Source organism: Ylistrum balloti, unplaced genomic scaffold, assembly GCF_031769215.1.
Source record: "Ylistrum balloti isolate Yb309-2 unplaced genomic scaffold, AGI_CSIRO_Ybal_v1 Utg369852, whole genome shotgun sequence".
NCBI lineage: Eukaryota > Metazoa > Mollusca > Bivalvia > Pectinida > Pectinidae > Ylistrum > Ylistrum balloti.
In genome coordinates this window covers 498,363-512,493 of record NW_026782004.1, presented here as the reverse complement: position 1 = coordinate 512,493, position 14,131 = coordinate 498,363, and the positions used below count along the sequence as shown (strand labels likewise).

Genomic DNA, 14,131 nt, shown 5'->3' with positions numbered 1-14,131 from the left:
ATGAATTCTTCCACAAGAGGGTATACACCAAGCAATACTTAACGATGCAGTCATTTGCAACAAATGTTTTAACTGCTATCAGAGGCAGCCGAGACCAGTTGATGTCAAGGAGATGTCAACCTGTCCGAATCCTCTGGAATAGGAAGGATGAATCCTGTACAAATGAATGCTCAGTTCCATTTGTAAACAGGTATTCTTTTGATCAATGGTGCAAGCCCTCAGAGTTTGTAATATATGTCCTTTCGTCTGGGGTCACCCAAATTAGTCAGTTTAATTAATAAATACCAGGAACTAGTCAATCACACATAAATAAGGTCCATTCAAACAAGGCAGGTTAATATATATAGTCTAGTTAACTAGTTAAATACACACAAATATGGGTCATCCAAACCAGGCAGGTTAATAGATAAAGTCAAGTAATCAGTTAACTACACACAAATAAGAATCATCCATACAAGGCAGGTCAATGGTCATAGTCCAGGCAACTAGTTAACTACACACAAATATGGGTCACCCAAACCAGGCAGGTCAATGGTCATAGTCCAGACAACTAGATAACTACACACAAATAAGGGTCATCCATAAAAGGCAGGTTAATGGACAGAAACTAGGTAATAAGTTAACCACACAAAAATAAGGTTCATCCAAACCAGGAAGGTTAATGGATGGAGTCCAGTCAACTAGTTAACTACACACAAATTCTTTGCTTACAAAATATTACATTATTATTCACGTGAATGGAGAACATAATTTTTCATGTGAGTATTTACAACACTGTTGCAGGGCTGATTGATAGGTTGTGAGCCGTGTATGTTAAGCAGGGATATCCTTTTTCAGCTCTACTTTTCTCCGATTGAGGCTGTGTACCCGCAGACTGGTTGCATTTGTTCAGTTTGTGTCGAGGAGGTAGCACTCTAAATGTAACAAGGCAAGTGTCTTTTGCGAAATGGACCAACTCGCAGGCAGTGATTCAATATTTACATAAGAAACGTCTAGCACATAAGGACATCCATACCAGGACCATGCCCCAAGTCTGCCATTGCCATGGCTGACTTTAACGATTGTGGCTTTGCTTTGAATTGATTGAGCATTCGCCTTGTGTCATTGTATATCTAGAACTGACTCTTCATATATTGAAATGTATGGTAATATAAAAACCACAATTTGTTTAATTAAAATCATCAAAAAATATATCATTGATATGATCAACCGAATGACAAGTTGATCACATATTTATTGAGTAAACTTTAGGCAATTACATAATTTTCAATGCAATGTTTAACAATATTCCTTATTGAAAAGAAATACCGACAAAGCTTTAAAATTGTATAGGTACTTTATGATATAAAAAAAACGCACATATATGCGAAGTTTGGAGAAAATTTAACAATGTAATAAAGCGTGTTCGTTGGTCACATTTTCTTAATTTCCTGAGCATAGTGGACAATGAACCAGATTTATTAATACAGGGAATAAAAAAGCAAACTGTATTACACTCTTAATCTTGCTTGGTGAATCTGACCCTGTCTTCTGTAGGAGAAAGCTGAAATCCCCTGGGCCAGGCTTATTTAATTAATTTCTGCAACTTGTTATTTATGCCACATGCCAATGCAAACATGAAAGTATTTTTTAGTAGAGAATTAGATGAAAAGTAGAACCAATACGAATATTGTGATCTTAGATGCTGTTGTTACGTTGAGGAAGAATTTCTTCGAAAAGACCATCATTAATATTGTCATATTTGAAAATACAGAATTACGATTTCATTTAGAGTAAATATAAATTTGTGTAAAACATACATATTGGTTACATCTGAGTTCATGTGAACGGTACAACCGCAATAATAGAAATAGGGCAAGGTGCTTATCTAGGAAAATTTAAGTTGGTTATTAGTTTTTTTTTTACTCTCAATTTTAGTAGAAATTAAATTTACCAACCGTTGTACTGACCATTCATGGATTTTGCTGAGGTCATAATATATTAATCTGGCTCTTTCCGAAGTGCGACGTAAGTAGCATCACGTATTGAGTACCTGCTGACTCCTATGAGACCAGGTCAAGATCAGATAATTCGGACAGGCACATGTATATGTAGGGCGTCCTTCGATAAGGCCACATACGACATAGGTTCCGAGGAGGGAAGAGATCGTGGAGCAAGTTTCAACATTGGTTAAAGTTGTGCTTGGAGGACTTCGATGTGAGTGAACAGGTCATATAGTATCGCTCTAAATATATGTATATATACAGTCAAGGTACAAGTGATATTAAATGATTCAGAAGTGGTTAATTAATCGTTTTTGCGGGAATATACGTCGTTTTTGGGAAGAACATTGACTTATATTGGGTTTATATGGACGGATGTACGTTCAGTGCTTATCGTGCACAACGTACCGAGATTTCTAAAAAAATTGATACGTTAATCGCTATCTTCCATACGACAGCTTAAGACGTTTGTTTTTGTTTTTTTGTTTTGTTTTTTGTTTGGTCCTGATAAAGGGCTTTCGGCGTTCGTCGGCAATAGGGATTATAGAGACACCAAAATATACACTACCGTGCTCAACTATAGTCTGTAACTTGATATTTGCTTTGTGTTTTATGTATGTGATGTATCTAATGTGATATCTTCTGTCATGATAATGGAGAGGATTGTCTCGAAAACTTGCTTGTCCGCACTGTCGTTATTACTTCATTGATCATATACATATGGATTGCTATACCAACCAAATAAAACCTACCCTTAGAGGGATCTTGTCCAAACTTTGGAAGCCACTACAATTAAACTCTAGAGATATCATGGGTTGTATGTAGATGTGCATGCAAGATGACTTTTTATTCATCATTATTGCTTTTTCTCTTTTTTTTCGAAAATTAATTGCCCATGGCGTATTGACGTATTTAAGACGGTTTATTGTACATCGAGATATAACAGGGTTACATATGTGCACGAAAAGAGCAGGATCATCAACGTTTTATAAACAGATTAACAAATATTTAAGCTTTGTAATGACTTTTTTACAGTGACGTATACTTGAATAATGGAGAAAACGAATGGGATCTGACAGGGACGGATACTATAGCTGAAATCAATAATTGAGTAAATCAGGATTGACAATGACATATACTGAAGGAGAAATCCGTATTTAAGTTGATGGGGACTGACAGTGATGTATACAGGAGGGGAAATCTATATTTAAGTTGATGGGGACTGACAGTGACGTATACAGGAGGAGAAATCTATATTTAGGTTGATGGGAACTGACAGTGATGTATAATGGAGAAATATTCTAAACCTGACAGATGGCCGCCATCTTACGACTATGGTCAGAAATCATGAGTAGATCAGGGATTAGATCATGAAAATGATCCAATGAAAAATGCGTTACATAACCATTAATTTAAAAGGTACGTTATATATCAATACATTCTCTCTTTCCAGATGTTCCGACTTGTGTGCCTTGTGGCGGTTTTGGCAGGTTAGTAAATAGATATTTTACCAGATAGGTCATTTGTCAAGTTTAATTTTATATGCTTTTATTTCGTGTATCAAAAGTGATTTATTATTTTGAATATCCATCAACTCACAGTTGCATCTCAGTGTTAAATCTGATTTGCAAACGACCAAACAAATGTAATCCTTGGTTCGCCTCTCTTTTATACCCTTGACATGGATAGGTTGATATTTCAGTGGCTACCAACGCCTACCGCCGTGTGTGTTATTATACTAACTGGTCACAATATAGACAAAGCCCTGGTAAATTCTTTCCCGAGAATGTCGACTCCTCTCTATGTACACATGTCATCTATGCTTTCGCGACTCTCAATGGCAATCACTTGAAGGCATTCGAATGGAACGATGAGAGCACGTCATGGTCAACAGGAATGTAAGTAATCCATCTGTAATAATGAGAAGATGTTCGAATCGAACTTAAGATGTCAGCTGTCGGAAGTATTAGTCTAGTATTTTTTTCTAACCAAAAAACGGATACCAGAAGAAATTGTAGTGATGAGCTTTTCTTGGAATACCAAAGATCAAGAATGTTGGTGTTTGTTGTTTATCTATGCTTCCTTTATTACAATAAACACTATATATCAATCCACATCGAAACGACAAGTAAATAAAATATGTTATTTTGTTGAATCCATTGTATTATCAATATTTTATGTGTGGTGTATCCGTAGGTACGAGCGATTTAATGCAATGAAGTCTCAGAACCCGTCCGTGAAGACTATGATAGCGGTTGGTGGCTGGAATTTGGGATCTGCACCTTTCACAAGAATAGCAGCCTCCGATCAAAGTCGTACAGACTTCGCCAATGATGCCGTGAAATTCCTTCGTTCCCATGACTTTGACGGACTTGATTTCGACTGGGAGTATCCAGCCAACAGGGGGAGTCCGGCTGCCGACAAGCAAAATTTCGTCTCCCTTGTTAAGGTAAAAATAAGAGTATAAAGGTTAATTCCTTCTGTCATAATGACGGGGAGAACGACATCTACCGTCATGGTAGTTAAAAAGTCGACTCCTAATGACTTGCTGATTGAGCAGAGTCGACTCCAATGTCCACTCGATGAAGGAGTTTCCACTCTTACTGCCATTGGGCAAGTCGACGCATTCTGTTATGCTGAAGGAGTTAAACTGGCTCCATTTATATATATGATAAAAGAGATTCAACTTCTAGCGATGGGGTAAAGGCCGATGATCATCTTGATAGAGGCGAGTCGACACCTACCGTTACGGTAGAGGTTGTGAAATATCAATAAACAAAGATATCGATCAAAGATGATGTTCTACCTCTGACGTATTTTTATAGGTAAGATTTGTCTTCTATATACGGGTGATATAAGAGCCATGTACTATTTTAATTTATATAAGAAAAATTCATGATGATGTCATGGTTATAGTGATTGTAATTGAAATAAGAAATATATCTTGCTATTTGTAATTTATAAACATGTTCAGCTATATATACAATAGTGTGTATATATAATAATTTGTTTTCTGTTATATATTTTTTACAGAAAACACGTGAAGCATTTGATGCAGAGGCACAAACAAGCGGCAAACCCCGTCTACTCCTCTCGGCAGCTACAGGAGCAGGAAAGTCAAAGATTGAAACTGCATACGACTTGCCCCAACTCGTAAAGTAAGTCACATTTATCGAGTTATATAAAAAAAATAGTCTACATTATCCTTCCCGTGTTCATCAGGCCTTTATAATCTCGCATTCAGACTCTCATGATATCGCCCAATGTTAACAAATATGCTTTAAACCATGAAGAGATTTTTTAGTGTAAGAGTGTATCTTTTGCAAGGTTAGTGAAATATGCGTTCTTTCGTTAATGTTCTTGAATTCATGATACTGGCCTCAAAATTATATTCATGGTTTCATTTAATCTTATTTGTGCCCAATGTACGGTGCATTTGTAGAAATTGTAACGATCATTTTCGGAATGGTACCTCTGTGACACACATGTTTTAGCCTTATTCAATCAACCTCAAAGTTAATCAGGAAATGTATGAACATAACATATGCACATTCAAACTGATTACAAAATTTATATCAAACAAAGCACGAGATAAAACATGACAAAAACTCTTTTCTCCCATGTAGGTATCTAGATATGATCAACCTTATGACCTATGACCTGCACGGTGCGTTTGAGGACCACACTGGCCACAACAGTCCTCTAAAGGCAGGTCCAATGGATACTGGTAATGACACCACCCTTAACGTGGTAAGTGGAATCCTTCAGAAGGAACAAACAAAATATTACAGCGGGTAAAATAGTTGACATTGATGTGATGAATATGGACCTTATACAGAGATGAGTTATCTTGTTTCAATGTTATCATAGGGAAGCTTTTGTTGTCATTAGGAATGGGCTGCCAAAGAATATGTAAAGAGAGGAACACCTAAGAGTATGCTTAACGTCGGAATGCCTCTATACGGTCGCTCCTTTACACTGGCGGGCTCTAACACCGATGTGAATGCTCCCATTCGAGGTGCAGGAACTGCTGGCAGGTATACCGGAGAGGGTGGCATTCTTGCATACTACGAGGTAAAGTTCCTTCATAGTTATAGACAAATGATATCATGCTCATCAATCAAACTGAATCTTAATTACATATGATTTAAATGCGTCAAATTATGAAAATGTACCCCTAAACCAGCATCCAGAAATCCAATTCAACAAAAACACGTAAGGATTAGTTTGCTTAGATACCATATCCGGTAAATGTAAATAAATTTATCAGGTAGGAGTCACAGATAGATATATTTTCAATTCGTCCTCAAAAATCTCAGGAGGTCATATTTGTAAAATAGGTAGCGTTATTTACTTACCTACATTTTCTTTGTTTTATTTGTTTTACATAATAAGGTCGGCAGATTAGGATATTTATTAATCCTTATGATAGGGGGGATATCAGCCCTTGTGATAAGATTCATTTGTCGTCACATTTCCAATTTCCGGTTAGATTATACCAAAATGCCTTTTCCTGTTTACGAAATCAAATTGTGGTAGTGGTAGAAACGGACTCCGAAATGGTGAAATGATTATTGTATGCTTTGTTAGTCCTCTAATACACTGTATATATTAAATATTGACTTAACCTCAATGCATAATGATATTTACATGTCATCTGTTTGATGCAACGACATTCAATTGTCTCCGTCTGTCTGTCCGAGTCTGACAATAATACAATCGTATGTCGGTATGGAATAGAATTCCATCAGAAGCTGACAAATATGAATTAATTATTAACCGAGTTTGAGAGCGCAAGTTCTGTATATATTAACTGAAGAATTTGCCTTACTCACCAGTAAATCTGAAATTGACATGTTAACACACCAATGCAATTTAACCGTTATGTCCTAATTCGTGAAAAACTCAAAAGGATTTGAGTCCTTTCTTAAACTACTTTGATATAGAATTGTATATTTACGTTTTATACTGATCGGAGGTCCAACCTAAATGTTCTCCAATCGTTTAACTAAGTTCCTCACACAAAACAGCGAATTTTTGTCATATTTTATTTCATTCAGATCTGTAAAATGATTCCCGGCGCTCAGAAGCACATCATACAGGGAGAGGAAGTGCCTTACATCGTGAAGGGTGATCAGTGGGTAGGCTACGATGATGAAGAAAGTCTCCGTAAGAAGGTAATCAAGAGTCTCGTAGATACAACAATGTTTTTGATTGATTATCATTGATTGGTCACCAGCAATTGACATTGCTAGACTAACGAGGTATTGATAATTTCTAGAATGTTTTTAAAAGTTACCATCGCTGGAACAAAGAAAGAAGGACGAACATTTAGGATGTATAAGCAATATGTTTGCCTAGATTTGCGGTGAAAATTAATATTAGCTGTCTATACTTCAGTGATTTTATACAGTTTCTATAGTTGTACTGATAATTTCAGGTAGGGTGTTTATTATGATGTTCTAGGGATTCTTTCCTTGTAAACAACTTGTTTATTGATGGCATTGCTGACCACGTGATTCTTTTTACAGCTAATCAATTTCAACATTTTTTCCGTTGCTAAAAAGTGATGTATCTCTCAGCTTTTTAAGCATAAACATTGACCAATACTGGATCCAAGCCGTTTTGGAAATAAAACGAACATTTCGCACTTTTTATGCTTACTGTCATTTCATTACATTTTAATGAAAGAAAGACCTGTTGATCGGAAATCACTCCGAAAATAACAAATTTTGTCAGAACAATTGGTATTTCAACATATTCTAACGTATGTAGCGAACAAAGATGTGCAACAACATACTCTTGTTTTGCTTTTAAATTGCTTTATCTTAATTTTTGTCCCCTGATTTTTAAACATCCTTAAAGCTATTGACTTTTTTATGATAGGTGGACTTTGTTAAACAAGAACAATATGGTGGTGTGATGGTTTGGAGTTTGGATATGGATGATTTCTCAGGATCCTGCGGAGAAGGGAAATACCCACTTTTGCACGCTATCAACGACGAGTTGACAAGATCTGCAGTTCCTAAGTAAGTAACTAGGTTCTGTACAAAATGCAGGCCCAGATCCGTAGAATCCAGGTAAGTCAACTAGCTCCTGTATAAGGACCGTGGTACCCAAGTACCAAATTGTGATTCCGGAAATAAATCTCCAAACGATGGAACCAGAGCTTATGCTAATATTATGGAAGAATTGTAGAGAGGATTAAGTTTAACAATATTGTAGCATGTTGAATATCAACAGGAAAACGAAAACGAAACATTTTAGGGAGATTTTTCAACGAGGGGCTTCGGTTTTTTAAAAGCTACCGGGCTACATTTCAATTTTGAAGCAGTGGCCAAGGTTTCATTTTCCATCTTACGTTTTACACATATCAATTAAATCATTAACAATGAAAAATAGGTATAGGTAATTTGTGAAAAAATATAATACAAATCAGTCTAAGGACCGTGTTTTCATTTTGTTATTTTCTTTAGCTCGGTAACAAACGCACCGACCACTTCACAACAGTCAATGGCAACTAACGGACCAGCTCAAATGACAACGGTGTCGCAAACAAACCCTCCAGTCACAGGTGAACCCCAGACAAATGCTCCAGTCACGGCTGCGCCCCAGACAAACACCCCAGCCACAGGTGCACCCCAAACGATTGCTCCAGTAACGGCTTCGCCACAAACAAACGCTCCGGTCAGTGTTGTACCCCAGACAAACGCTCCAGTAACGGCCACGCCGCAAACAAATGCTCCTGTCAGTGGTGCACCTCAGACAAACGCTCCAGTCACGGCTGCGCCCCAAACAAACACCGCAGCCACAGGTGCACCCCAAACGATTGCTCCAGTAACGGCTTCGCCACAAACAAACGCTCCAGTCAGTGTTGTACCCCAGACAAACGCTCCAGTAACGGCCACGCCACAAACAAATGCTCCCGTTAGTGGTGTACCACAGACAAACGCTCCAGTAACGGCTGCACCCCAAACAAACGCTCCGGTCAGTGGTGTACCCCAGACAAACGCTCCAGTAACGGCCACGCCACAAACAAATGCTCCCGTCAGTGGTGTACCACAGACAAACGCTCCAGTAACGGCTGCACCCCAAACAAACGTTCCAGTCACAGGTGCACCCCAAACAAACGCTCCAGTCACGGCCACGCCACAAACAAATGCTCCTGTCAGTGGTGTACCTCAGACAAACGCTCCAGTCACGGCTGCGCCCCAAACAAACGTTCCAGTCACAGGTGCACCCCAAACAAACGCTCCAGTCACGGCCACGCCACAAACAAATGCTCCTGTCAGTAGTGTACCTCACACAAACGCTCCAGTCACGGCTGCGCCCCAAACAAACGTTCCAGTCACAGGTGCACCCCAAACAAACGCTCCAGTCACGGCCACGCCACAAACAAATGCTCCTGTCAGTGGTGTACCTCAGACAAACGCTCCAGTCACGGGTGCACCCCAAACAAATACCCCAGTTACAGGTGCGCCCCAAACAAACGCTCCAGTCACGGCCACGCTACAAACAAATTCTCCTGTCAGTGGTGTACCTCAGACAAACGCTCCAGTCACTTCTGCGCCCCAAACAAACGCTCCAGTCACTGGTGCTCCCCAGACAAACGCTCCAATCACTTCGACTTCTAAAGTCACTACATCCGGTATGTACCCACATTTGTCTATACTACAACAATTTCGTTTTCACGTTTGAAATATGTAACTTAAATGATATCATAGTAACGACAGCAAGATGTTTAGGTCTACTATATTGTATTAAAAGGTGCCATTGAATTGTGTGTCAATCTTCCAAAATTACAGGTGGTAGACGCCGTCAGTGGACTTCTAGGGGAATTCCTCAATCTGTTTGCCACGGCTTAAAACACAAATGTACTTGATGTTGTTCTTAAATAGGCTGATATATGAAAAATTTCGAAATCTGTTGAATTATGGTCTAGTGCACCTCCCCATATACATTTTGATCTCTCTAAATTTTCCTTAGTAGTCAAGTAGGCTCTGCTGTATATAACTCTAAAGTTGTGTTAAAAGGTGCTTTTCATTCGTGTTTTTGTACAATATTTGATACTTCAGCAAACAGAAATGTTAATGATAATGGTCCACTGGAAGAAGAGAATCAATTGAAAAATGACTCTCGTATCAACCCGTTTTGAAAGAGTAAGCAACATATTGATAGTATCTATTTCCTTATGTGCTGGTTTGCTTACCCAATGTATCCTGTTGTATAACTGGTAAACGTTTCTAAGCTAATACATTTTTAATTTGCTATTAACAGCACCTGTCGCCCACCATACGGTATCCACCACCAACCACTTCAACTGTGCCTCTCAGAGTGCCGGTTTTTACCCAAGTCCTACTGACTGTTCAAAGTACTACATCTGTGCTGGTGGGTCCGCGTTTGAAGTGTCGTGCACACCAGGTCTGTACTTTAATGCCAACACCTTATTTTGTGATTATCCTAGCAATACTCAATGCAAAGGCAGTATGCAACCTTCCTCACAGCCACCTGCACTGACACAGAATCCAGCCGTTACCATGACAACGATGTCTCCTACAAATGCACCAGTCACGACAATGCCACCTCAACCAGTTGCCACCAATCCTCCGGCAACTAACGCACCAGGTAAAATATAAGATCCTCAAGGATGTGTCTATGATACCAATGTTTGCTTCTCTTAAATGATATTTTCACGTCAAGCTTTTTGCTTCATGTTGTTCCGAATTCTGAACGACAATCGCTACAGGTAATCTTTCTACATAAATAAAAACATGATCATACTGGCGACAGAGTTACAGAGCGATACCTTTTATCATATAATAGTAAGACCTAGTGGCACCTTTCTTAGATATATTGATTAATCTGAATAAAATAACGAATATCCGATTTGCAAAATCAACAGACTACGAGCATAGAAAATTTTAGTAACATGTCACGTGCATGGTAGATTTGACGTAATCGTACGTGCATGGTAGATTTAATAGACATCTCAGGCTTTGAAGACGACCCACATCTATGATAAGGGGACATATGCATGGTGGATAGGTTTCAGAGACCGGTCATGTGAATAAAAACGTTGAGAGATATCGTACATAAAAAGTGACAGCCAACGGCAATAAGTACGATATCCGTTTCACTTGAATGAGTTCAGAGTCTATATAAATAAATATGAAAATGTGAATAAGTCTGAAGAATTTGAATAAGGCTCTGATACATGTTTATATGTCTAGTGGATGTGAATACGTCTGATAGATGTGAATAAGTCTGAAAGATTTGAATTAATCGGATATGCGGAAATAATAAGTCTGTTGGATGTGAATAAGTCTGATACACTTGACTATACCTGGTGAATGTCAATATTTCTGTCTGATACACGTGCGTAAGACTGGTGGATGTGAAAAAATCTGATACACTTGACTATACCTGGTGAATGTCAATAATTCTGTCTGATACACGTGCGTAAGTCTGGTGGATGTGAATAAGTCTGATACCATCTTGGCACTGTCCGTCTAGCCTTATTAGCTTCTTTAGCTATTTATGCTGTAAATGCTGCTTAATTTGCTTCCCTAGTATCCAGCACTCAAGCATCAACTCCAGGTCCACAGCCAACACACAAACCTCATCGCCCAGGTAAAGTCACGTTGCCGTGATTCTATCATTATGAATTCCAAAGAATGTTTTTATCTATATAGTATTCTCTGTCTACAATTTTGATATAAATTGTTACACTACGACAGCCACTACAAGTTTCTATACTACAAAATATGTTTGTGTCTGTAATTCTCAGTTTTTGCCTGTAATACTATGTATGTACCTGCTTGCAACACTCTTTTTTCGCCTGTAATACTCTCTGCATTTAATACTCTTTTTGCGCCTGTAATACTGTTTGAACGTGGGTAACAATGAAGCTCATGTGAAAACGCTATCACCTTGATTGTACCTTTAATACAATGTTTGTAGTTGTAAAATAAAGTATGTGCCTGTGTTATGAAGTTATTAATGCAGCACTAGTAAAAGTATGCGGTTTTACTAAAACAGTAAAAAGTAAAAACCCGTCTGTAACTGTCTTCATTAACTTTGTTTTCAATTTTTTTTATTTTCCATCATTCTATTATATTATGAAAAATAGCGAAAAAACTAAACAAATACCAAGTTTATTTTTGTGTGGTATTTACGTCATGCAAAGTTATGTTTGCTTCATTTACTTACAATATGGCTCTGGATTTTTTTCCAGTAAAATTCTGCTCCGGGAAGGCCGATGGTATTCACGCCGATCCTAATGACTGTGCACATTTCTATGAATGTGCATCTGGTTTGCAATTCCACGAGAGATGTTCTCCTGGAACTGTGTTCAACTTCAAAACTCTCGTTTGTGACTTTCCTCAGCACGTGCCACATTGTTCGGGATCAGGGAGATAAACGCGACCACAGGAACGTGTTACTTTGTCAAAACTATTGTAATTTATTAAATAAAATGATAACAAACTCCTGTTATTTTGCTGGGTTATGTTCTGTTTGACGGACGTACCATAATTATGTATAATAAACACGCCATTCTAGGGTTCCCAGCCACGAGCTGTTGTTCGTGTGATAACCGAGAACACGTGTTATGGTTGTATGTATCTCTTTTTCCATGACAAAGAACAACAATATATGTCTGGAAAGACAACTGTGGATATTTCTACCACACTGATACCTGTGTTGAAATTACAGATTTTTCCTGTCAGGTTTTGACTATTGTGAGTATAAAATCTATTAAAGTTAAATCAGTGTTTTTTGGGTGAGAAGTTAAACCACATATATTTTGCAGAGGTTGTTAAAAGTCATAATACAAATCACCTAGTACAATAAGATTATCATATGTTGTTGTACATGAGACAAAACTTTGCAAAAGCCATTTGTAAAATTGTTTTCAGTCATACTAGGGGGTCTGTATACACCCTGAATTAGCCATATTACATTATTTAGATTAAGTTCAATAGACAATATTTATATTTCCACTAAACCCAGACTCAATGAACCTACCAAAGTTTGCTCAAGTCATTTTTCAATGCACTCATAGTTGGTGTATGAATACATTTTTCATTCTAAAGTTGGGGTTGCCTCCCTTGCATTTCTTCTCTTTTCATACTGATGTGATTTTGTTAAAAAATATTACAAGAGAAATGAACTGATGAAGTTCTCTATCCCACGCCGTAGGCCGCCATGTTGTTGTTCAAATATATATATAAGGAATGAATCATGTTATGTTGAGGTTTATGGGGGCATGAACCTCAATAGGTCTTGGGACAAAATGACATATTGAAGTTCATTAACCTCAACATAACATGATTAAATCCTTAATTGATTCAATGTCTTCAAAGTCCAGGGGTTTCACACGATGACCAGGCAGATCGGATCGTAGGTATGCCGCTATGCCTCTCCATATATGGTTCTGTCAGCTCTCCATAGGTGTTAATTGTCAGTACTACCGTGTGCATCTGGAAAGCTGTCGTCAAGTTTCGTTTCAGAAACCAGGGACGTATAATACAGAGGGATTAGAATCTCGCAATTTCTCGTTGAACTATCGCGGGGCCTTTTGTTAACAACGAGATCTTAATCTTCATTTTAAGAAATTTTCTTTGAGCCAGCGTAACCTTTCATCTTGTACAGATGTGTATGGATCTAAGTAAGGATTTCTAGAGTTCCTTCCCTCATACAAACTTCTGACATTCAAACAGTCAAAAGAAACGATTCATCATGCGAGTAAAATTCACAGTCTCTGACACGTCATCACCATACATCATCTACTGTCTTTGCCAGATGAATGTTCATTTGACTGTATAGCACTTCCAACTGGTATCATTTTCTGGTATTCCTCATCACAGTTGCCAAGACACACACTCCATGAACTAAGTTTGCACAGTAATGCATCAACAGTTGATAAGGTATCAAAAGTAGTTGGTAAGCCTATCCAGAAGTCATGGGTGGAGGACAGTTGTATTTGGTGAACAATAATTTTAGCATGATAACTTTTGTCAATAATAACACTTAGTTTCACTGAAGTTTTAGCACTTGCCGGATACAGTTCAATCATTTGTATAACATCATCATCAGCACTTTGTTTGTAGGTATATGGGGACTTCAAATTCTCTAGCAATTCTCTTTTA

General features: G+C 38.0%; 1 protein-coding gene across 1 annotated transcript; it reads left to right on the top strand.

The window, feature by feature from the left end:
• Positions 1-44: 44 nt before the first annotated feature.
• On the top strand, positions 45-12,401 carry LOC132545699 (probable endochitinase). The gene is made up of 13 exons (XM_060209388.1): positions 45-190; positions 3,436-3,472; positions 3,672-3,880; positions 4,179-4,431; positions 5,016-5,140; positions 5,609-5,732; positions 5,874-6,056; positions 7,043-7,159; positions 7,869-8,011; positions 8,459-9,630; positions 10,260-10,607; positions 11,553-11,612; positions 12,217-12,401. Exons 1-13 carry the CDS (start codon positions 45-47, stop codon positions 12,399-12,401), a joined length of 3,102 nt encoding a protein of 1,033 aa, XP_060065371.1.
• The last annotated feature ends 1,730 nt before the right edge of the window (positions 12,402-14,131 follow it).